This window comes from Heterocephalus glaber, unplaced genomic scaffold (genome assembly GCF_053883595.1).
Source record: "Heterocephalus glaber isolate CG9 unplaced genomic scaffold, H.glaber_assembly_v1.0 deba00000594, whole genome shotgun sequence".
Lineage (NCBI taxonomy): Eukaryota > Metazoa > Chordata > Mammalia > Rodentia > Bathyergidae > Heterocephalus > Heterocephalus glaber.
The window spans coordinates 16800709-16824708 of record NW_028258151.1 but is presented as its reverse complement, the minus strand read 5'-3'; the positions used below and the strand labels follow the sequence as shown (position 1 = coordinate 16824708).

The 24000-nt window shown below is 38.7% G+C and overlaps 1 protein-coding gene across 15 annotated transcripts in view; it reads right to left on the bottom strand.

The window, feature by feature from the left end:
* Kdm2a (lysine demethylase 2A) overlaps nt 1-24000 on the bottom strand; it is a 119522-nt gene that overhangs the window by 25909 nt on the left and 69613 nt on the right. For 12 of the 15 annotated variants that reach the window (XM_087205017.1, XM_087205014.1, XM_087205013.1 and 9 more), the window contains 7 exons: nt 16511-16689; nt 10189-10295; nt 9654-9747; nt 8455-8608; nt 6891-7006; nt 2861-2987; nt 4-398 (listed from right to left, as the gene is read on the bottom strand). In XM_087205017.1, coding sequence (XP_087061143.1) covers nt 4-398; nt 2861-2987; nt 6891-7006; nt 8455-8608; nt 9654-9747; nt 10189-10295; nt 16511-16689 — 1172 coding nt within the window. Of the gene's footprint in view, nt 1-3; nt 399-2860; nt 2988-6890; nt 7007-8454; nt 8609-9653; nt 9761-10188; nt 10296-16510; nt 16690-24000 lie in introns of those variants that run through there. The other 3 variants (XM_087205024.1, XM_087205026.1, XM_087205027.1) reach the window with 2 other exon arrangements.

Genomic DNA, 24000 nt, shown 5'->3' with positions numbered 1-24000 from the left:
TACCTTCACATCGGCAATAAGAGCATCTTCATCTTCTATCCCTGTGGGGACACACTTCTTGTGCAGTGGCAGAGATTCCAACTTATCTACAAGGCAGCGAAGGCCTTCAAGCTCAAAATGGGTCAGATGCACTTGCCTGTCCTTTTGGGGGCTACACTGGGGATCCCACACTTGGCCATTATGGGAGCCCCGGCTACAGTCAGAGGATGAGTCCCCAGACAAAGTTTTCTTCAGATTCGGAAGACTTCGGCAGGTTTTTCCCAGGCTGTCATAATCCAGGTTGACCCCATTGGCTACAGGGCTAGTAAGGACAGAACGCCTACTGCTCAAACGTCGGGGTTCTCGGTCTACTCCTTCCTCATCCCCATTTCCAGACTCCAATCCATTTAACTCCATATCTACCAACACAAAGAAAAAAATGAAGACAGACAATATCACTTATCCATGCAATCAACAAGAGATATAGGGGAAAGGATTTAGCTCAGTGGTTCCTCCGCCTGCCTTGCAAGTGCAAAGTCCCGAGTTTGATCCTGATACCAAAAAAACCAAAAATAAACAAACAAGAGACATAGGTGTCATGGGAAGGGGCTTGCAAGAGGCCCCCCAGTCAAACTCAGGACCTTGCACTTGCCAGGCATGCCCAGGCGTGCCACTGAGCTACATCCCTGGCCTAGGGCTTGAGGTTATAAATGACAAAGCACTCATATTTAAAAATAGTCTCTCTAAAAAAAAAAAAAAAGTCTCTCCTTATTCCAATCTATTTTTCCACTGTTGAAAATCATGGTAACAGTAGGATCCTGCTCTAGTAGGACAACTGCGTTTTTAAAAGTCTGAGAAGAACCTTATCTTTGTGTATTAGAAATAAGTTACCCATGAAAGAAGCTATAAATTACTTCCAAATTTAAGCTTAAATTTGGAATTTTCTTTTCATTTTTTTTTTGGTATTAGGGATCGAACTCAGCACTTTGCACTTTCGAGCTAGGTGGCAGAACCACTGAGCTAAATCACCGGCTTCATTTTCTTCTAAAGAACAGACCATATGAAGTACATAAAATTAAGTTTTGAGCAGTTCAAATCCTACCAACATGGAGAGCAGAACAAAGTGAATATTTTTTGAAAAGGAAAATTTTGATATCAGTGATAATGTTCACTAGTCTTTTTTTTTTTTTTGAGACAGGGTCTCACTATGTAGCCTAGGCTGGCCTCAAACTTGCAGTAATCCTCCTGTTTCAGCTTCCCAAGTGCTGGGATTACAGTCGTGCACCACCATCCCTGGCAGCACCTAAGGTTAGAGAAGCAGGAAGGCATAATGTTCACTAAGAATCAGAAAATGGTGCCTGTCCCACTGAGTGACAGCTGCTACTGTTGTAATACCAGGGCAAGTATGCCATCAAGGTTTTCTCTCAGCAGCAGCTACCAAATCCTGGCCCCACTGTGCTAGTTCTTAAAAACATCTTTACTACTAATAATTTAGAAAATGCATGATGTTACAAGGAAGTGAGTCATTCCTTATCCCTCTACTCTGGAAAAACAACTCAATTGTGTAATGTATTCTCTATCTTTTCCTATGTATATTTGTGTATGATTTGGGAGTGGTACTCAAGTGGTCTGAAGGGCTCTTTCACACTGAACTACATCTGCAGTCCTTTTTTATTTTTTGTTTCGAGACAAGGTCTCTTGAAGTCACTAATTTGTTTGCCCAGGCTGAGCTTGAACTCATAATCTTTTTTTTTTTTGAGACAGGGTCTCGCTATGTGAGTCAGGCTGGCCTTGAACTCACTATGTTGCCCAAGCTGGTCTCAAACTCAGTGATCCTCCTGCTTATCCTCTCATGTGCTGGGATTACAGACATGCACCACCATGCTTGACTTGATTAGATATACTTTAAAACAAGATTGGATCATATTATATATACAATTCTTTATCTTGCTTTCATATGTTGGCTGAGCTTTTCAAATTTTCAAATCAGAGTATAAACTATGAGCAAAGTTATACAGTAAGAAGAAAATGCTAAAGCAAAAGTCATCTTCCTTGGATTGAAGATTCCAAAGAAACCTGCAATCACAGCATTTTACAGTATCGACTCCTCTTCAATTCAAGACATGAAAAAGTGGGCCAGTTCTGCCGCCTGCCTCACAAGCACAAGGACCGGAGTTCGATCCCCAATACCAAAACAAAAAGACATGGAAAAGTCTAAAAATGTGGACTGAAACTACCATATCATCCAATAAAACATTTCTCTTGATAGATGTTGGGGATATGTTAGAGAGAGTACAAAGGTTAAGATTTTAGAGTCTGACCAGTTTGATTCAAGCGGTGGCTTAATCACTTATTAACTGTAAGATTCTGGACAAGTTTTAAAATCTTTTTCAACCTTATTGTTCCCATTTGTAAAATGGAGATAATTATACCTACATCACAGGTAGTAATAAAAACTTAACATATGTAAACTACTTAGTAAAATGTCTGGACAAGTTTGTTTTAATTTTTTTGAAGTATGGTCTTGCTATGTTAGGCTGGCCTTGAACTTACTACATAGCCCAGCCGGGTCTCAAATGCACCTGTAATTCCAGCACTTTGGGAGGCTGAGGCAGGACAATCACAAGTTCCAGCCCAGGCTGGGCACCTTAGTGACTTAGCAAGGTCGTGTTTCAAAATAAACAATGAAAAAAGGGCTGGGGATATAGCTCAGAGTGAAGACCCTAGGTTCAATCCCCAGTACCACAAAAAACATTTTTTAAAACATACACACAGGGCCGGGGATTTAGCTCAGTGGTTCTGCCACCTGCCTCACAAGCGCAAGATCCCGAGTTCCATCCATCCCTGGTACCAAAAAATTTTATGTAGGGAAAACACTTACCCATGCTGAGAGATTCTTTCTGAAATTCCTTAGTTAGGTGGGAACGGCTGGTTATACAGTACACGTAGCGCTCCAACACATACCAACACATCTCATAGTAAAATGGATAGCGGAACTTATTTGGAACCTATGCAGAGACAAAATAATGAGGTGATGATACTTTTTAAGGAAAGACAGAGAAACTGAATCACTGTAATAATTAACCCAGGAAAAGTCCTGCCAGTCAACCTGCAAACTCAAGTTGGCATTTAAAACATGAACTTGAGTCAATCCATCAACTTGGAAAATATTGGCCTTTGAAAACAACTGCTTTAAGGCAAAAGGTTTTTGTGATGACCTAACAGAACCACCAAGAAACTGTTTTGTTTCAGTGGGGAAGTATCAAAAAGAAATTTTGGGTTTTGAGATAGAGGGTAAAATTTTAGAGTTAAACACAATATACTTAATATACTTTTATTTTGTTTTCTGGTTGTTGTTTTTTTTTAGAGACAGAGTCTCGCTTTGTGTTTTTTGTTTTTTGTTTTGGTACTGGGGATTGAACTCACGACCTTGTGCTTATGAGGCAGGCGCGGTGCCACTGAGCTAAATCCCTGGCCCTGAGTCTCACTTTGTGGTGAAGGCTTTCCTCAAACTCTCGACAATCCTTCTGCCTCAGCCTTACAAGTGCTGGGGCTGTAGGTATGCACCACTATGCCGGGCTTAGACAAAATATACTTGAGAAAGCTTTTTTTTACTGCAGACCAGGAAAGGCATGTACTTTTCATAGTCAATCCCAATTATCTTTCCAATGAAAAATAGCCAGACCTTGAATTGGGGTCTTTTTTACATACTTATAACTTTAATAAGTAGGAGAGGTTTCTCTTCCTTTACTTAAAAGTCAAATTAGGGCCAAGGATTTAGCTCAGTGGTTTCGCTGCCTGCTGCGCAAGTGCAGGGACCCGAGTTTGATCCCTGGTACCAAAAAAAACCCCCCAAAACAAAAGTCAAATCAATTTGTTTCTGGTAACGGGGAGGTGGTAAGCAGGTAAGAACTAAGATGTACCTGGTCGCCCAAATCAAATATAATGCTTCTCCCCTAGCCTTCAAAGTGTATTAACACTTTTCTTGGGAGACCAAGAAAAGGATCCCAGGATCACAGGAGTTCAGGGCCTGACTGGGCAACCTGGTCTCAAAACATTTTTTTGTTAACTTGGAACTCATCAGACTGTATTAAAAATAGTCACAGGGCCAGGGATGTGGCTCAGCAGCGCCGTACCTGCCTGGCAAGCACAGGGCCCTGAGTTTGATTCCTGCTGGTGGTGGTGGTGGGGAATAGTCATAATACTAGACACCCAACTTGCTCATAATATATTTTATATACGCTGCCAAATACCATAAAACATATCTAATTCCTAAGAATGAGATGAAATTTTTTGGGAAGACTTTCTAAAATCCTCATCACAAGTCAGGCATGGCAGCATGCATCCCTAGTCCTGGCTAATCAGGTGGCTGAGGGAGGAGAGAGGATGATCACTTGAGCCCAGGTTTATTTTGTTTTTGGTTCTGGAAACTGAACCTAGAGCCTTCACTCTGAGGTACAACCCATCTCCACCTCTATTTTGTGAAAGGGTCTTGCTAAGTTGCCCAGGTTGGGCTTGAACTTGCAATCCTCCTGCCTTGGCCTCCCAGTGTGCTAGGAATACAGGTGTGCAATCCTGGCCAACTCCAAGAATTTGAGGTCAGCTTGGGAACCATACATAGCAAGACCCCATTTCAAAATAAGAAAAAAAAAAATCCTCATTGTATAAAACTTTTCAGACTTTAAGACAATAACTATCAACGCTCAATTTAAATACTAAGTTTATACATTGGTAGATAAAAGTAATCAAAACAATGACTTGTTTATAATATGCTTTATATTTCTTTCATAAACCATTGTGGTTAATGTGAAAAACAAAAAAGTTGCTCTGTGTTGTATATACAAAGTGGGATTGAAAAATACAGTGATGTTCAAATTTTAAAAATTTTTATCAAAGTAATAAACACATTGCCATTAATATTCCTCAAAATACTCCCCACTTTTCTTCAAATACATTTATCTCATCATTCTTGACACTTTCTAAAGCAGTTTTGGAAGTCCTCTTTTTGTGACTGGCTTTGGTTACACTCTTATGGCTGCCTCAATGTCCTGAATCAATTCAAATGTTTACCTTTCACAGTCATTTTGACTTTGGGGAAGAGCCAGAAGTTACATGGTGCCAGATTCTGTGAATAAGGTAGACGAGGACACACCCTAATATTTTTACAAGCCTGCCTTTCTGTTGGATGGGACTCAGCAACAGCATTCACTGTATTTTTTTTTAAATCATACCTCATAAAGACACTCACAAAAGGGGACTTCAAGAACTGCTTCAGAAAATGACCAGAATCTTGGAATAAATGTGTTTGAAGTAAGGGGGAGTATTTTTTGGGAGGGGATTAATAGCAATGTGTCTTTTAATATAATTCTTAAACATTCATTGTATATTTTAATTGTACCAAATATACAGAGGATCAAATGAAATTTTATAGAAACACAGGATTATTTGAAATAAAAGAATTAAGCCATACTTTAAAAAATATGGTTAGATATGGAAAACTGACATTCTGTAATAAAGTCTAGGAATTATATCAAGATTATCCCCAGTACCAAAAAAACAGAAGAAAAAAAAAAAGAAGATTAGTTTCTACCAGTTTAACAATTTACAGGGAACCTTTCACAAAGAGAAAGGTGTTCATTTTACTTATCCTATTGAGTACGTATCTTCCTTTTCTTCCCTGAAACCAAAACAACTAAGCCCAGGGTACAGCAGTCATATTGAGACATAAAAAAGGGAATGTGTTCTAAAACTAATCTTCAGAGTAACTCTCACAACAGGAGGGTTAGTATTGTTTCCTCAGGCTTATTAAACCATTTACTATCTTTTATAGTTTCATTACTTTTAACAAATAAGCAGAAATTCACATTTATAAAATTTATTTTAAAACATGGCTGCCCTGTATACTTTGAGGTAGGGGTTAAGTAGCTGCAACAAATATTTTATGGATCATAAAGCTGAGAATATTTACTATCTAGATCTTTACAGAAAGCCTGCCAGGTCTTTTGTTTGGTATCCATGGGGTGTAATGATTAAGTTTTTTTCCTTTGAATCTAGAATAGTACCAGTCAGCTGTGCACCACCTAGGAAAAATAGAAAAATAAGACACATAGGGGCTACAGTGCTCAAGTCTGTCATGGAACCCCAGCTGAGAAAGACAATATATGTATTTTTTTGTTTGTTTGTTTTCTTGGGTTTTTTGAGCCAGGGTTTCATTACACAGTTCAGGCTCACAATCCCCCTGGCTCAGCCTCCTGAGTGCTAGGATTGTAGGAATGCACCGCACCCAGCTCCAACAGGATACACTTGTATATATTAAAGTAAAATGGTTTGAGGGCCGGAGATTTAGCTCAGTGGCGCTGTGCCTGCCTCCCAAGCACAAGGTCCTGAGTTCGATCCCCAGTACCAACAACAACAACAACAAAAAGTAAAATGGTTCAGGTGTTAGTATTCCATGAGAATACAAATTAAAAACATGGCTCACGAGATTATCAGATATCCACTTGTACTCCTATCAAATCCAAGGTATCAAGAACTTCAAATAATTAATATCTCTAAAACTAAATAAATTCACCTTCCTAAAATTTTTATTTTTCTTCATATTCCCAATATGTGAACATTACATTTTAAGGCAAACAAAAATTAAAGTTTTTTCTGCTGCCTGCCTTGCAAGCACAAGGACCCGAGTTTGATCCCCAGTACCAAAAGAAAAAAAAAAATTATAAAGTTTTGATAAACTATTCATGAGTCTCTCTCTTTTTTTTTTTGGTACAGGGGATTAAACTCAGGATCTTGAGCTTTCAAGGCAGGTAGAACCACTGAGCTAAATCCCCGGCCCCTCATGAATCTCTTGTAACATCTCTTCTAAATGGGATAAACCTCTACACATGTAACTGTTACATAAAATTACTTACCCGTGTCCGATCTTCAATGTTATATATCTTTAATTGCATGGGGATGTTGAAGCTATGCAAAAAATTGCCTCCAAAGACCAATGTGTCTGTAGGAGTATATACAGCATGAATCCAGCCTGGAAGAAAAGGGAATGGAGGTAGAAGCTGAAAACACACATTGTAGTACAGCTTTCTCAGAGTAACAGCACAAAGCTCCAAGATCATACTCTTTGTCTGATTCTGTTTCTTAGTGGTTGGTCAAGTTACTTAATATTTCAAAGTTTCAATTTCCTCTATAAAACCATAATAAATTATACTTCACCTGGCTAATGATGAGCATTAAATGAGAAAATGGTTGTACGAAAAAACGTTTTAGGTTTTTTTTGAGACAAGATCTTTCCATGTTGCCCAGGCTAGCCTCCAACTCGTGTGCTCAATCAGTTCTCCCACCTCAACCTCCTAAATAGCTGGGACTGTAGGTATGTGCCATTACATCCATTGAGAGAGAGAGAGTTAGAGAGAGGGAGAGGAAGAGTGAGAGGGAGAGTGAGAGAGAGGGAGAGGAAGAGGGTGAGGGAGAGAGGGAGAGGAGAGAAGGAGAGAAGGAGAGAGGGAGAGAAGGGGAGAGGGGGAGAGAAGGGGAGAGGGGGAGAGGGGGACAGGGGGAGAGGGGGAGAGGGGGAGAGGGGGAGAGGGGGAGAGGGGGACAGGGGGACAGGGGGAGAGGGGGAGAGGGGGACAGGGGGAGAGGGGGAGAGGGGGAGGGGGGGGAGAAGGGGACAGAGATACACATGCTGGGCATCAAACCCAGGGCCTTGCACATGCTAGGCAAATGCTCTACCACTGAGCTACATCCCCACCCCAAGAAATTTTTAATAAATAAGCCAGGTGTGGTAGCTCACACCTATAATCCCAGTACTCTAGGAGGCTGAGGCAAGATTGCAAGTTCAAGCACACCCTGGGCAACTGACCCACTTAGCGAAACTGTGTCTTGAAATAAAATGTTTAAAAAGTGCTGAGCATGTAATTCAGTGTGAAGGCCCTGGGTCCAATCTCCAATATCTCAAAAAAGAAAAAGAAATATTTAACCAAAATGGTATCTAGCAGGTAAATGCTTAGAATTCTCAAACAGGACTATGACTTCAAAATCTGTGTTCTTTATAAGCACTTACTTTAGAAGTAATGATTTGATCAAGAATATTGCTGATTTAGTGCCACTCTGGCCTTCACAGCCATTCCTAGAAGACTAGGCAGTTCGTCACCAGAGGTGACATATCACCTGCAGATCAGCTCATTTCTGAAGAGATTCTGAATTACTGAGGCTAATGTGGGGCTCAAACCTGTAGGTCTTCTGAAAAGTCTCCAGTAGCAATTTTGACATACCTTTAGTGTTAAATCACTGTCTTTAAAAGTTTTTTTCTTAATATATATTCTCAGCATCTAACTCCATAATGACAGGAAAGGACACCATTATTTGCTCCACACTTTAACAGCATAATCATTCTTGGTGATAATCCATCTGTTTCCTTTTCTATAAAAATAAAGTGGCTAAGATAAACAACTCACTTTTCTCCATCTTGCTTACCTGAGGGAATGACGAAGGTATAGCCCTGCTTGAGCTCAATGCGTTGGCAATCTGACACCCGGTCACCCAGAAAGATGTCTCCCTGTTTCCCTGATAGCAGCCAATTCTCGTACAGCTCCAGGTTGTGGGCTGTAGGGGGGATGAGCCAGAAGACCTGTGAGTTAAAAAACTTCAGTCTGTTAACAGCCATTGACATGACCCAGTCGTTTCCCTCAACTAAAACAGGTACAAAATTAAGACTACCAAGTAGAAGACAGATAAGCAATTCCACCAGCCTATACAACTTGATTATTTGGGAAACTCTGAGGACCCAAAGAAGATCTTTCTTGTCATTCACTTGACGAAACCAAACAGCATCAGGACTTCCCTGGAATATAACTATAGAACCTAGAACCCATCCAGGACTCTGAGAGAAAAAGGGCATTTGGCTTATTAACTAAGCAGTTCCTTATAAACGTGTGGCTGTCTGGCCTTAGAGACCTAAGTAAAAGGTATTCAAGTACAGTATCTTTAAGAGACTGGCCTGGAGTTGCTTTGTTCCAAGGTAGTGACCAAGACCAAGACGACAAAACTTAAGATTCCACTTAAAGCAGTATCTGTTTTCATTCTAATTCTACTTTTGCTTATAAATGCATTTACTTGTAGTAGTAGGAGGAAAGACTAACTATAAACCTCTACTATTAATTCTAGATGTCCATTCTCATGTAGCATTCAGAAACATTCTAAGAAGCTGAAATGGAATTCTTTATGAATAAAGGTACTCTTTCAAAATCTATTTATATTCTCAGAAAAGACCTAAAGATTTCCTTTGGCCACATTTCTAACCAATGCCTCCATATGGGGAAAGTTGATTTGGATCTTAATTTGCTGATTTCAATGTGTATCTATGCAAAATGTATGTTCCCTCCTATTACATTATTATATTTCCAAATACAGAAATTATGTTCTAAAGTCAACTTTTTGGAGTCACTTGGGGAATCTAGAAACAAGACTGTTGAGATTGCCTATTTTGGTGCCCATCTTGGTTTAGTGATAATGGGCTAGATAAATACTAAAATTCCTACTAACACTAGACCTATAAGTCAACTCAATTCTATAATTCTCTCCAGATACAAATGGGTACAATTTCCTAATAGTTTCATTTCCAGGGCATATTAAGTAACTTCAGATTCCAACCCTCACCACAACCATGACCATACCTTTCCCCCTTGGTGGATGTGATACCACACAGAGGTACCACCAAAGTCCACGTGAAAGTCAGTATAGCAGCCTCGAACACTCATTAAACAGTACCTGGCCCCCCCACCAAAAAAAAAAAAGCAGCATTAGTGTACTGATGGAAAGAGGACCTACTTACTAAAATGCCACATTCTTCCTTATGTACTCCTTCTACTTTCCTTCCATCTAATCACTTCCAGTAGGTGGAAGGGATGTAATTTCAAATTATCACATTGTCAGAGGATACAGTTTGTTCTTTAACCATGGGATCATGTGTTACTGTACTCCAATACACACCCTTCTCCTTTTGGACCTGTAAAATATACTATTTAAATTCTTCTCTCTTTCTCTCCTTCTTTCTCTATCTCTTCCCTCCCTCCCTCCCTTCCTTCGTTCCTCCCTTCCTTTCTTTTTTTGATAACTTAGTACACAGCAAATCCCAAAATCCTTGTTGCCACTTTGGTACTCCACAGCACACTGAAAAAAACAAAACAAAACACAAAGAAAATCACTTACTTCTGCACTTTAGGGTACTGCATTTCCAAGATGGCATTTGTTGATTCAGTCTGACTTTCCTTCAAATGCCTTGGCCACATGTTGTCTACCCAGTCAATGAAATCCACCTTTAAAAAGGAGGAAACATTTAAGTTCTAAGGGAAGGGTTAGGGTTAAAGAGAATTTTAAATTCAAGAAAAATAGAATTCCTTTAAATACATACCAAAAGACAATGTCTTTTATAAATAAATTAAAAATATCTGTTGGTGAACCTTAAGAGTAAACATTCTAGATATAATTTTTTTTTTTCTGGTACCAGGGATCAAATTCAAGACCTTGCACTTGCCAGGCAGGTGTGGCGCCACTAAGCTACATCCCCGGCCTTCTGGACATAATTAGTAGATGAGAATAAAGACGAATAGTTCCATCAACCTGACTATAAAGACAGCACTCATCAAAATTAAGTCACTAAATCACTGACACACAGCAGTGTCCAACCAAGAATTCTCTTCTACGTCAATACTGGTCTAATTTGCTTTGTGTTTTTGACCCATAAAAGGTATGGTGTGGAAGGTACCTGAAAAACTCACTGAAAAATACATTATTGTTTGAAAAGCTAAGATACCAAAAGTTAAGAGAGGAAGGAGAGGAAAAGGGAGGAAGAAAGGAAGGAAAGGAGGGATGGAGGGAGGGAGGGAAGGAGGAAAAAGAAAGAAAAGAAATCCAATATGGATTTGCAGCCTTGTATGAAGAATATGCCATAGACACTAATAGGTTAGGAATCAAAAGCTCCAGGTCTAGCCAGGCATGGTAGTGCACGCCTATAATCCTAGCACTTGGAAGGCTGAGGCAAGAGGATCGCTGTGAGTTCAAGGTCAGCCTGAGCTATGTAGCAAAACCCTGTCTCCAAAAGAAAAAACTCCAGGTCTGTCATATTTTCAAAATCATGTGAGGCCATAGAACTTATCTACAGAGCTAAGATAATTATCTCAAAGGGATATGCTTAAGATTAAATTATGTTAAAATACTTGAAATAATGTTATCAGAATTTAGGAACCTGTTGTAAATAATGCTTGCTGAAAGAAATGAGGTATGAAAGCAATATGAACTTTTTTTTTTGGTACTGGGGATCGAACTTGGGTCCTTGCGCTTGCGGGGCAGGCAGCAGAACCACGGAGCTAAATCCCAGGCAATATCAACTTATTTTAACACTTCACAGAGAAATGTGACATGACCTGTACCTTCAAATGCCTGCACTCAAGCACCCAACTCCAAGAAACAGTCCTAAGTAGCAAAAGCATTATAGTCAAGCCACCATGAATTCAATACAGTGCTGATACTGCAAATATTTCACTTATGGTTGTAAAAAATTATGTATTTGGTAAGCTTTATAACAATTATACATTTGATCATGTTTTCCTTATAGTATATATCTAAATAAACAAAAACTGTGGATAATGACAGGAGGCAGATATCCCATGAAAATCCAGATATTGCTGGTGGGAGTATTTAAAAAGGGTCATCAATGACATGGAAGAAATAAGCAAGATGAGGGGAAACTATGGGAACTCTACTAGGGAGTCAGCAGATTTAACCAAGCACCTACAGATGCCTTTTTTTTTCTTCAAACAAAACCTACTTTCTGTTTCTTCTTCTTTTTTTTTTTTTTCCCAGTACTGGAGATCAAACTCAGGACCGTGCACTTGCAAGGCAGGAGCAGCACCACTGAGCTAAATTCCTGGCCCTTCCATTTCTTAGTGGCCAGCATCTCCCACCTCCTTGTATTGTCATTACTTGTTCAGCACGCTATAAGCTCTCATTTCTAGATGGGGTGTGGGGTGGGGTTGGAATGTTTCACCTTTTTTTTTAATCAAGTGTTTATTCAGAGAAAGCAGAATTTCTCACCTGCAGCAAATCTGTCATTTTTTCCATCCTTTCTTTGGTATTATTAAAGTATCTTTGACTATAGTGAGAATTTATGGAAACATGCTTATACTTTCCTTTTAGGTTAATGCTTAGCCTTTGAAGACCCCTTGGCTAAATAATTGGGTCTATAAGAGAGCAGTCTCCGGTAAGGATAATCATCACCAGTTTCAACCTATCCTATAGGAAAATTAGGGTCATACTGGCAAAAAGTACAATATTTATGACTTGATCTATTTATATGGTGTGCAAGAATAACTCACAGTTTAAATTAACTAATCTTCCTATCACCAAATAAACATACTGTATGTTGTATCTGTTGCTTGGGGGGCGGAGTGCGCAACAGAGCTTCATTCCAGGGCTCTTATCATTCATTAAGCTATATCCCTGGTCCATTTGTTGCCATTTCTAAAAAAATCACCCCCTCAGTTACTACTGGAATGACAATGGCAAATGATCATTTTTTTCTTACCAGAGAACTTAACTTTATGTTATCTCTTACAGTGGGCATTAAATTGCCCACCTTACCTTTCTACAGCTACTTTTACATGCTATTCCTTCTGCCTGCAATTCTCGTCTCACTCTCTCTCTTTGTTTTTGGTACCAGGGATTGAACTCAGAACCTTGTGCTTGCGCAGTTTGAAACAGCTAAAGCTTGGAAGCAGCCCAAGTGCCCATCAACTGGAAACTGGATGAAGAAAATGTGTTTTTTTAATAAAATGGAGTACTACTCAGCCATAAAGAACGAAAAACTAGAGTCATTTATAGCTAAATGGATGCATATTGAGGCCATACTCTTAAGTGAAATAAATAGGACACACGTGTAAATACTGAGTAGTTTCTCTAGTGTGAGAAACTGATAGTGTAAACAAGGGTTAAAATGATTAAAATGAATAACTGATCATTTGAAATAGGAAAAAAGGTCCAAAGACGAAGGAGTGAAGGGAGGGGAAGGGGAAAGGAAAAGAGGGAAAGGAAAAACTATGAGAAAAGAAAAAAAAAAAAGGAAAAGAACCTTGTGCTTTCAAGGCAGGTGGCGGAACCACGGAGCTAAATCCCTGGCCCCTCACTCTTTACCTTATTATTTTCTTTATATGGAGCTTAGGGATCACTTACTCTCAAGTTCTTTCCCTAATTCTCTTCCAGTTTAGGTAAGGTTGGTCCTTTCTGTGTGCTTCCACAATATTCTGAGCTTGCCCCCCTCCCTTTTTTTCCGCAGTGCTTGGATCAAACCCAGAGCCTTGTGCATGCTAGTAAGTGCTCTATTACTGGACTACACCTCCAGCCCCTGTAAAACACTTACTGTATGTGGTTTATACAAATGACTATTTTCTTATCTTTTCCTCCCTATGGTCTCTAAAGCATTCTTTTTTTTTTTTTTTTTTGTACCGAGGATTGAACTCGGGTCCTTGCGCTTGCGCAGCAGGTGGCAAAACCACTGAGGTAAATCCCCGGCCCTCTAAAGCATTCTTAAAGGACAAGAATGATCCTGCTTCCTGCTATACTTCCAGCACCTAGTACACTGGTTAGTGTAGGAATTTGATGAACTAATAAACTTTGAAGGTAGCTAAGATCATAGGGAATAAGAGATTATGCAGGGCTGGGGATGTAGCTCAGTAGAAGACTGGTTGCCCAGTATGCTCAATGCCCTAGGTTTGATCCCCAACAGTGCAAAAAAAAAAAAAATTATCTAGCTTTGGGTTTAGGAGATACCATAGAAAATGTTCTATATATTGATTGATTGTGCTGGTACTTCCATAAGCAAATAAATTTATCAAAACTCACTGAAAAATAAACTTAAGATATACTTTTTGTCAACTTGACCTCAATAAAATGGGTTTTTAAAATAGCGTTATTGAGATATATTGGAAAAGAGCAAGATAAATGAAGGGCTACACTACAGGGAAATTTATCAATAGAAAAAGCCTACTATTCCTTACATAGCAAGATCACAAGTTGCTTGTTACTCAATTTTTTTGGTTCATGTTTTAGGTTCCTGAAAGATACTGGTGTACTATGACCTCTGCCCTCTAGATAATTTTCCATTTCTGAGTCTTTTCATAGGTTCTAGTCCTTCATTTAATAGTGTAGTAACTTTCTAATTTGTTTTGTTTTGTTTTTTTGTTTTGTTTTGTTTTTTTTGGTACCGGGGATCGAACTCAGGTCCTTGAGCTTGCACAGCAGGCAGTGAAACCACTGAGCTAAATCCCCGGCCCTAACTTTCTAATTTTTATAAAATGATGTTGCATTTTTTAACATGGTGGTACTCGCCTATAAACCCAGATACTCAAGAGGCTACCCAGCAGAGTATAGTGAGTTTAAGGCAAGTGTGAGAAAACATAGTGAGACCATCTTAAAACCAACCAGCCAACCAACCAACTTTAACAACAAAAAGAAACAAAAGGGACAAAATAAACAAGTTTAGAATACTACAAAGAAGTGTTATATTTCTAAATTTTAATGATAGAAAAGTACAACCCAGGTCAGGTTTTGTATTTATAGCTATAATCATTTTAAGTTAAAATTCTAGAAATATTAAAGAAATACAGTTATAAATAATATTACTGTAATTTTCCCATTCCCTCTCTTACAAAAATCTTTATTTGGGGCTGGGGATTTAGCTCAGTGGTGCCACCATCTGTCTCACAAGTGCAAGGTCCCGAGTTCAATCCCCAGTACTAAAAAAACAAAAACAAAAATCTTTATTTATGAAGTGGACCATGTTTGTCTATTAAGAAGGCTAGGTAAGATAGGCATGATGGTGCATGCCTATAATCCCAGCACTTGGGACCCTGAGGTAGGAGGGCTGTCATGAGTTCAAGATTATCCTGGACTACATAGTGAGACCCTGTCTCAAAAAATAAAAACAAGCCAGAGATGTAGCTCAGTGGTGCTGTGCCTGCCTTACAAGCACAAGGTCCTGAGTTCAATGGGGGTGGGAGGTGCTAGGTAGACAGACAAGAGATAGATAGCTCAGTGGTACAGTGTTTGTTTAGCATGCATAAGGTCCTGGGTTTGATCCCTAGTAGTGGGAGGAAAAAATAGTTAAATTCTAACCACTATGTCCCTATATTATCACATGATGAAAACAATGATAGCTAACACAGAATTCAAGGATTCTTGTCCGGCTGGGGATTTAGCTCAGTGGTAACGTGCCCGCCTCACAAGTGCAAGGTCCTGGAGTTTGATCCCCAGTATGAAAAAAAAAAAAAAGAAAGAAAGAAAGGATTCTTGTCATTCTGGGGTGAAAAGAAGCTTCTCTTAATGAGAAATCCTGCCTTTAGTTATATCATCTTCAGTAACAAGGAGAACAAATTACAGTTTCTTCAGAAAAGTGAAATAATGAGAACATTTCCCTTTGTCTACACATAAAACATATTAGCTGTAGTATTAATGTAACTTATTAGTAATATATGCATATATAGAGGTATCTTAAAACAATTATCACATTTCAATTTTGAAAGTCAAAGAGTATAATTAATTTCAATGTAGATAGACTGGCCTCAAACTCCTGGGCGCAAGTGATCTTCCTGCCTCTTTCTCCTGAGTAGCTGAGACTACAAGTGTGTGCCACTATACATGGCTTCACATGATTTCTGAGTCAGGAATTAAATGAAAACAGAAGAAAAGTTCCACAAATGACTAAGTACATTCCAAATACTTTGAGCCAAGAGATGGGTTAAATGAAAATCTGCCTTCTGGTGAGCTAAAGATCAAAAGCTAATTTATTCTTTTAAGATAGGTTGCCAATTTATTATTACTAGTAGGATCTAGACACCTCTCTCCTCTCTTTCTCTCTCTCTCTCTCTCTCTCTCTCTCTGTTTGCATGTGCCAACACACTCGACATCAACCATCTCTTAAAATGCACACCTGGCTCTAAACCACTTTTTCCCTGAGCTTTCCAGTAAGTGTTAATCTATAAACAGAAATTTCTTGGGGCCGGGAATTTAGCTCAGTGGTTTCGCCACCTGCTGTGCAAGTGCAAGGACCCAAGTTCGATCCCCAGTCCCCCCCAAAAAAAGAACACAGAAATTTCTTAAGTAAACTTCCTATCTGCAATTATGAGTGAATTTTAAGATTCCTTTCTATCACATACAAAGTTCAAAGTTTCTAAATGAAGTTACTGGTAATACAAATAGGAATGATCTTGTCCTATATAAAATTAAGTTATTTTGGAAAATGAAGAACCTTCTAAATAAAGAAGTTAATTCTATCAAATAGCCTTTTTTTTTTTGGTACCAGGGATCGAACTCAGGACCTTGTGCTTGCAAGGCAGGCTCGGCGCCACTGAGCTAAATCCTTGGCCCTCAAATAGTCTTTTTCATTCATCTTGATCTTGGTATATGCAAAGTTATAAGTTCTCCTAGTTAAAAAAAACCCTTCTACTGATAACAACATGGAGAAAATGATTAGACTAACCGTTGAAGGCCTCTGTACCATGTTCTCCAGCCTGGTGTGGCTAAACTCTAGGCTGATGACATTATAGAGTTTTTCTCGCTCTTCCTCTGGAGTCTCATAGTAGCGTGTCCACTGAGCCATGGTCATTTCAATGCCTTTCTGTGTATTCACATCCATGACATCCACCATCCGACGACTTCCTGCCATGAAAGATGCACTGATCATTTCTCCTGAGCCACTGGTACCCTTAAATATATTAAGAATATAAAACACAAACAAAAGGAAACAAAAACAAACTATCCTTTCTTATTTAGGATATTCAATAACAGACAAGTAGAAAATTCTCACTTGAGATGATTAACAATCAAATCACAGAGAATGGGAAGACAACAGGTAAGATTAAAATAATCACTCCTTATGGCATATTTACTATACTGTCAGGTGTTGAATCTTTTGGGGTTTGTTTTTTGAGACAGGGTCTCGCTATGTAGTTCAGGCCATCCTTGAACTCATTATGTAGTCTAGGCTGGCCTCAAACTCAAGGTGATACTCCTTCGTCAGCCTCCCGAGTGCTGGAATTATAGGCATGTGCCACCATGCCCAGTTTGAGTCTTTTATTCAATATCTCACTTAATCCTGACAATTCTAAATGCTAAGTGTTAATATCCATTTCATAAATGATAAAACAGATGTCAGGTATCTTGTAAGAAAAGCAGGGCAAAAACCCAAGAAGTCTAACTCTAGCCAATGCTCAAACCCTCTGATTTGTACTGTGTTGATGCAGGCTTGAACACTGACCTCATCTACTCTTCCAATCTGAATAAAGAACCCACTAGTAGTTAGTAGGTACCAGTACTGAAGAATTTTTCCATTCTTCAGTTTAACAGAATTTTTTCTCCCAAACCTACTAATAATTATTCATCCACAAATATTTTCAATGTGATAAAGACACCACAACAGACACAAAAGTCTTCATGAAATTCTCCATGAACTATGACAACTACAACAAAATGTAGAATTCCCCAAGAGTTAAACTGAAAGTACTAGGCAGAAAAAAACTAATTTTGGAGCCAAAAAGAACTAAGTTTAAACATCAGCACCAGTACTACTTAGGCAAATTATATAACTTCCCAATCTGCATATATTTTACCCCCTGGTACTGGGGATCAAACTCAGAACCTTGCACTTGCGAGGCAGGCATGGCGCCACTGAGCTAAATTCCTGGCCCTCAATCTGAATACATTTTGAGAGTTAAAGTCACTCTGTGGGCCACTGTGAGGATTTAGCCAATGAAGTAAAATGTACTATGCTGAATTAAACAGTAGTAAAAACAGAAGAAAAATTATGTATTTTTACCATACTGATCAGAAAAGGTATTAGGAAAAGAAGTTGAAGGATAAACAGAATTCATATAAAAGAATATTGAACAGGGACAATTCCAAGCAGAGGTAATAATGTAAGAGAAGCTATGGAGAGGCAGTACAGCTAAATTATTCAAAACATGATCACAGAAAGGAGAAAGAGGACAACTACTATGTATGTGGCCTGCTAAACATAGATATCTACTATGTATGTGTCTTGCCGCTTATATCAGGTAGTATTAGGGCCTAGTCCCCTGCATTCAAAAAGTTAATAGTCTAGAAAGAGACAAGAGATAACAAGAATATGGTAAAAGTAAAGCAGACAGGCAAGGCATACTGAAAATATAAATGAGAATGTAAGGCAATCAACTAAATAAATTTACTCTTCATAAGGGAAAAAGTGAATGCCAAATCAAAACTGCTATGAGAAAGCTACTTCACACTCACTGAGATGGCCATAATATTAAAAATGGAAAATAGTAAGTGCTGTCAAGGATGAAGAGAAATTGGAACACTTGTATATTGCTGGTGAAAATGCCAAATATTGCAGCTACTATGGAAAAGTATGGCAGTTTCTCAATAAATTATACACAGAATAACCATATAATCCAATAGTTTCATTTCTAGGTATATAGCCAAAAGAACTGATGAGGTGTTCAAACAAGTGTGATTAATTTTTTTTTTTGGTACCCGGGATCAAACTTGGGACCGTGCACAAAAGTGTGTAAATGAATACTGATAGCAGCTCTATTCATTAATAGTTAAAAGGCAGAAATAACTCAAATGTCTATCAACAAATGAATAAACAAAATGTGGCAAATTCATGAACTATTTAGCTATAAAATGGGACTGAAGTACTAAAACATAAACAGAATGGATAAACCTTAAGAATATGCTATGTGAAAGAAGTCGTATATATGTCTACATATTGCATAATTCATTTATATGAAATATACAGATTAGACAAATCCATAGAAGTACAAAGCAGATCAGTGGTTGTCAGGGAGTAAGGAAAGGAAGGAATGACTGCTTAATAGTATGTAGTTTTGGTTTGGCATGATGAAAAAGTTCTGAAAGCAGATAATGGTAATGGTTCTACACTGTGAATACACTTAATGCCATTAAACTGCATTAAACATACTTTAAAAAGTGGTTATAATGATAAGCTTTGTTATCTATAACTACAATTTTAAAAAATTAAACATAAAAGCGAATGCTTTCCTTCAAGAATGTAGTACAGGGCCAGGGATTTAGCTCAGTGGCACCGCACCTGCCTCGCAAGCGCAAGGTCCTGAGTTCGATCCCCAGTACTGAAAACAAAAAAAAAGAAACAAAGAATGTAGTACAAAACAAAAGCAAAGTTCCATCTTTCCAATGCTACCAGAGAAAGCAGAATTCTATTATATACCACAGCATTTAAAGAATGATAGTCACAGTAACGGCTAATTGTTACTGAAAACATTACCTATCAGACACTGTTAACTAACATTGCACATTTTAGTAACTTGTCCAAGGTTACAAGGCTAGTAATTAATGGAACTGGCATTTGAACCCAAGTGGTTTTGCTCCAGGGTCTATCCTCACAACCAACATGTCATGTAAATTTATATGATAATTTTCTTCTTTCTGAGACAAACAGAAATGGTAAAAGTAACACTCTACTTTAGGGTGAAAAGAACTATCTTAGCAAAAGTTCATATACTGATAATGGATTATTGTAATCAATGTTTTATTCACTGCATTTTGACAATCACTAGTAAGTCAAGAAACAAACAAAAAATCTGTACTTCAAAACTTTGATCATAGCCAGGTGTATTGGCACATGCTTATAATCCCAGCTCTCTAAGAGGGCTGAGGGAGGGAGATTATGAGTTTGAGCCCAGTCTGGGCAGTTTTTTCTTTTTTTTGGTACTGGGGATTGAACTTGGGACCTTGCGCTTACAAGGCAGGTGGTGGAACCACTGAACTAAATTCCCCGGCCCCAGTCTGGGCATTAGCAACTTAGTGAGATCCTATCTAAAAAAACAAAACAAAAGGAACAGAAAGTTGTCAGGTGAAATTTCTGATAAATTTATTAGGTTAGACACAATCAGTGCTGTATTTTATTTACTTATTTGGTTTTGGTTTTTTTTTGAAATCTTGTGTTACTTTTTTTTTTTTGGTACTGGGGATCAAACTCGGGTCCTTGCGCTTGTGCAGCAGGCAGCAAAACCACTGAGCTAAATCCCTGGCCCCTTATTTGGTTTTTTTAGACAGGGTCTCGCTTTGTAGTGCAGGTTAGCCTTGAACTCACTATGTAGCCCAGGATGGCTTCAAACTCTTGGTGAAGCTTGCATCAGCCTCCTGAGTGCTGGGATCACAGGTGTACACCACCATCCCCAGCTCTCAGGGCTGTATGTTATTTTATTATTATTTGGGTACTGGGAATTGAACTCAGGCCTTGTGATTGCCAGTCAGGCGCTGTGCCACTGAGCTACATCCCCAGCCCTCAGTGCTGTATTGTTTGTTTTGGTACCGGGGATCAAACTCAGGACCTTGCACTTGTGAGGTAGGCGGTGGCACCACTGAGCTAAATCCTTGGCCCTCATTGCTGTATTTTAAATCACTGCAAAGATACCTATGATCATCCATCCATCAGGTGATTAGAAAATTTAAGTTATGAAGGGTTTCCACAGATCACTATTAACAGTAAACAAATTACTGAAGAAATGAAAACTTGGTAAGGAAGTGGAAATCCAGAAGGAGATCGATGATCAAATAAGACATTATATATCTGTATACCTCAAAAAACCAAATACTATATCCAGGAGTCTCGATCTATTGTTGGATACTTGGGTTGCTTCTATATTTTAACTGTTGTGAATAATGTTGCAATGAGCACAGGCGTACAAACATCTCAAATTCTGCCTTCAATTCTTTGGGTACGTGTCCCAAAGAATTACTGGATTATGTGGTAATTTTTTTTGGGGGGGGGACCACCATACTGTTTTTCACAGTGGTTGTACAATTTTTACATTCCTTCCACAATTCACAAGGGTTTCAATTGCTCCAAATCCTCACCAACATTTGTTAATTTTCTGGGCCTTTTTTTTGATAGCACCCATTCTGACAGAAGCAATGTAGTATTACACTGTACATTTTGTTTTGCAGTGTCATGGACTGAACTCAGGACTCTGTGCATAGCAGCACTCCACCACTGAGCTATATGCCAGCACTTCACTGTACAGTAGTTTTGACTTGCATTTCCCTAATGATTAGTAATGTTGACCATTCTTCAATATGCTTATTGGCCATTTGTGAATCTTTGGAGAAATGTCTGTTCTATTCCCTTTGCTCATTTTTGAACTGATTTTTTAAATTGTTGAGTCTTAGTTCTCAAGATACTCTAGAAATCAATCCTTTATTAGAGACATCATTTGGAAATATTTTCTCCCATTCTATAAGATGCTTTTTTCAAATCTGTTGACAATGTCTTTTCATGTACAAATGTTTATATTTTTTTACCCCAATTTATCTATTACTTTTAAAGTCTCCATCTGGTTTTGAGTTTTTTTTTACTTGTGAGATTTTTGGTTTTGGTACCAGGGATAGAACTTGGGACCTTGTGCTTGTGAGGCAGGCTGCGGAACCACTGAGCTAAATAACCCTTGAGTTTGTTTTTTTTGAGAAAGGGTCTCACTACATAGTTCAGGTTGGCTTTGAACTCATGGCAATCCTTCTGCCTCAGCCTCCCAAATGTTGGGACTACATGTGTACACTTCCACACCTAACCACCTATTTATCTGGTGTCTTATCCAAGAATTCACTGCCAAAACCAGTATCATGAGGCCCTTGCCCTATTTTCTTCTGAGTCTTATAGCTTTAGGTCTTGCATTTAGGTCTTTAATCCATTTTTAATTACTTTTTGCATATAATGTTAGGCAGGACTCCAACTTCATTTTTTGGCATTTAAATATCTAGTTTACCAGTATCATTTGTGAAAAGACTGTCCTTTTCCCCTATTGAATGGTTTTGGTACCCTTGTTTAGAATCATTTGGCCATATATGAGCATTTACTTCTGGGCTTTTTATTCTATCCTATCCTATCTGTATAGTACTTATATGGTTTACTTGTATTTATATATTTTAATGTATTTATTTAGTGTTTTGAGACAGTCTCACTGTGCAATCCAGGCTGGCCTTGAACTCATTTCGATCCTCCTGCCTCAGCCTCCAACCTCAGCTTCCCAAGTGCTGGGACTACAGGGATGAGCCACCATACCCCACTTAGATTTTTTATTCCTTTGTGACTTCTATCTTTATACAAGTACCACTGTTTTGACTACTTTGTATTAAATTTTGAACTCAAGAAGTATGTATCCTTCAGCTCTTTTTTCCAAGAATGTTTTGGTTGTTCATGGTCCCTGGAGAGTCTATGTGAATCTTAGAACAGGTTTTTCTATTTCTGCAAAAAATCCCATTAGGATTTTGATAGAACTTCCAATGAATCTGTAGTTTACTCTAGGTAGTGTTGGCATCAATGTTAAAGTCTTCCAGGACTGAGGGTAACTCAGTGGTACACCATTTGCCTTGTATGCGTGAGCCCCTGGGTTTGATCCTCAGCACCACAAAAAAAACAAAAAAATTTAAGTCATCCAATGAACATGGGCTGTATTTCAATTTATCTATGCCTTAATTTCTTTCTTTTTTGTTTTTTGGGTAGTGGGGATCAAACTCGAGTCCTTGCGCTTGCGAGGCAGGCGGTAGAACACTGAGCTAAATCCCTGGCCCTCTCTCTGTGCCTTAATTTCTACACTTGATCTTAGCCAAAAGGCCGAGAAACGATGTGCCTTAATTTCTTTCAGCAATGTTTTGTATGTTTTTAATTCCTGGGTTAATTCCTAAATATTTTATTCTTTTTTTTTTCCCACTCCCTCCGCCCCGTACCAGGGATCAAATTCAGGACTTTGTGCTTGCCAGGCAGGCAAGGTGCCACTGAGCTGCATTCCCAGCCGTCTTTTTTGACACTATTGTAAATGGAATTGTTTTCATAATTCCCTTTTCAGATTATTCATTGTGTGTACCCGCCCCCCCCATACCGGGGATTGAACTCGGGACCTTGCGCTTGGCAAGGCAGGCACTGGAACCACTGAGCTAAATTCCCACCCCACTTTTTTTTTTTTGAAGGCAGGGTCTCACCGTGTAGTTCAGCCTGACCTTGAACTCACTATGTAGCCAGCCTGGCCTTGAACTCAAAGCCATCCTCCTGCCTTAGCCTCCCAAATGTGGTGTACACCACCACACCCAGCTAAAACAATTGCAACTGTTGTTTTCTTTGTATCCCATTACTTTGCTGAATTTATTTCTAATAGTTTTTTTGGTGGGATCTTTGGTATTTTCTAGGTGCAAGGTAATTTTTGTCTGTGACAGAAATAATTTTACTTCTTTCCAATTTGAATGCCTTTTGGGGGGGCGGTCTGGGGATTGAACTTGGGACCCTGCGTTTGTGAGGCAGGCAGCAAGTACCACTGAGCTAAATCCCTGGCCCCTTTTCTTTTGTTTCTTTTTTTGCCTAATTGCTCAGGTTAGAACACCCAATACACTGTGTTGAACAGAAATAGCAAAATAATAGGCATTCTTATGTTTCATCAGAAAGGAAAAGGCTTTTGGTCTTTCTCCACTGAGTATGTTTGCTGTAAATTTTTCATAGATGTGTTATTATGGTATTCTTTTTTTTTTTTTTTTGGCACCAGGGATCGAACTCGGATCCTTGTGCTTGCGCAGCAGGCAGCGAAACCACTGAGCCAAATCCCTAGCCCGAGTTTTTATTATGTTTAGGTTGTTTCCTTCTATTTCTAGTCTGCTGAGTGTTTTTTATAAAAAGATATTACATTTTCTCAAAAGCCTTTTCCAAAGCAATTGAGACAATCACGGTCCCCCTTCTGTTAATGTGGTGCTATTACACTAATTTCCATTATCGTTGAACTATCTTTGCTTTCCACAAATAAATCCCAACTGGTCATATACATAATTCTTTTAATATGCTGCTGTATTGAATTTGTACAGGGCTTTTAAAGGATTTTTGCATCAATGTTCACAACAAAATTTGGTCTGTGATTTTCTTTGGCTTTGGTTTCAAGGTAATGGTATTCTTACAGAATATGTTTACGA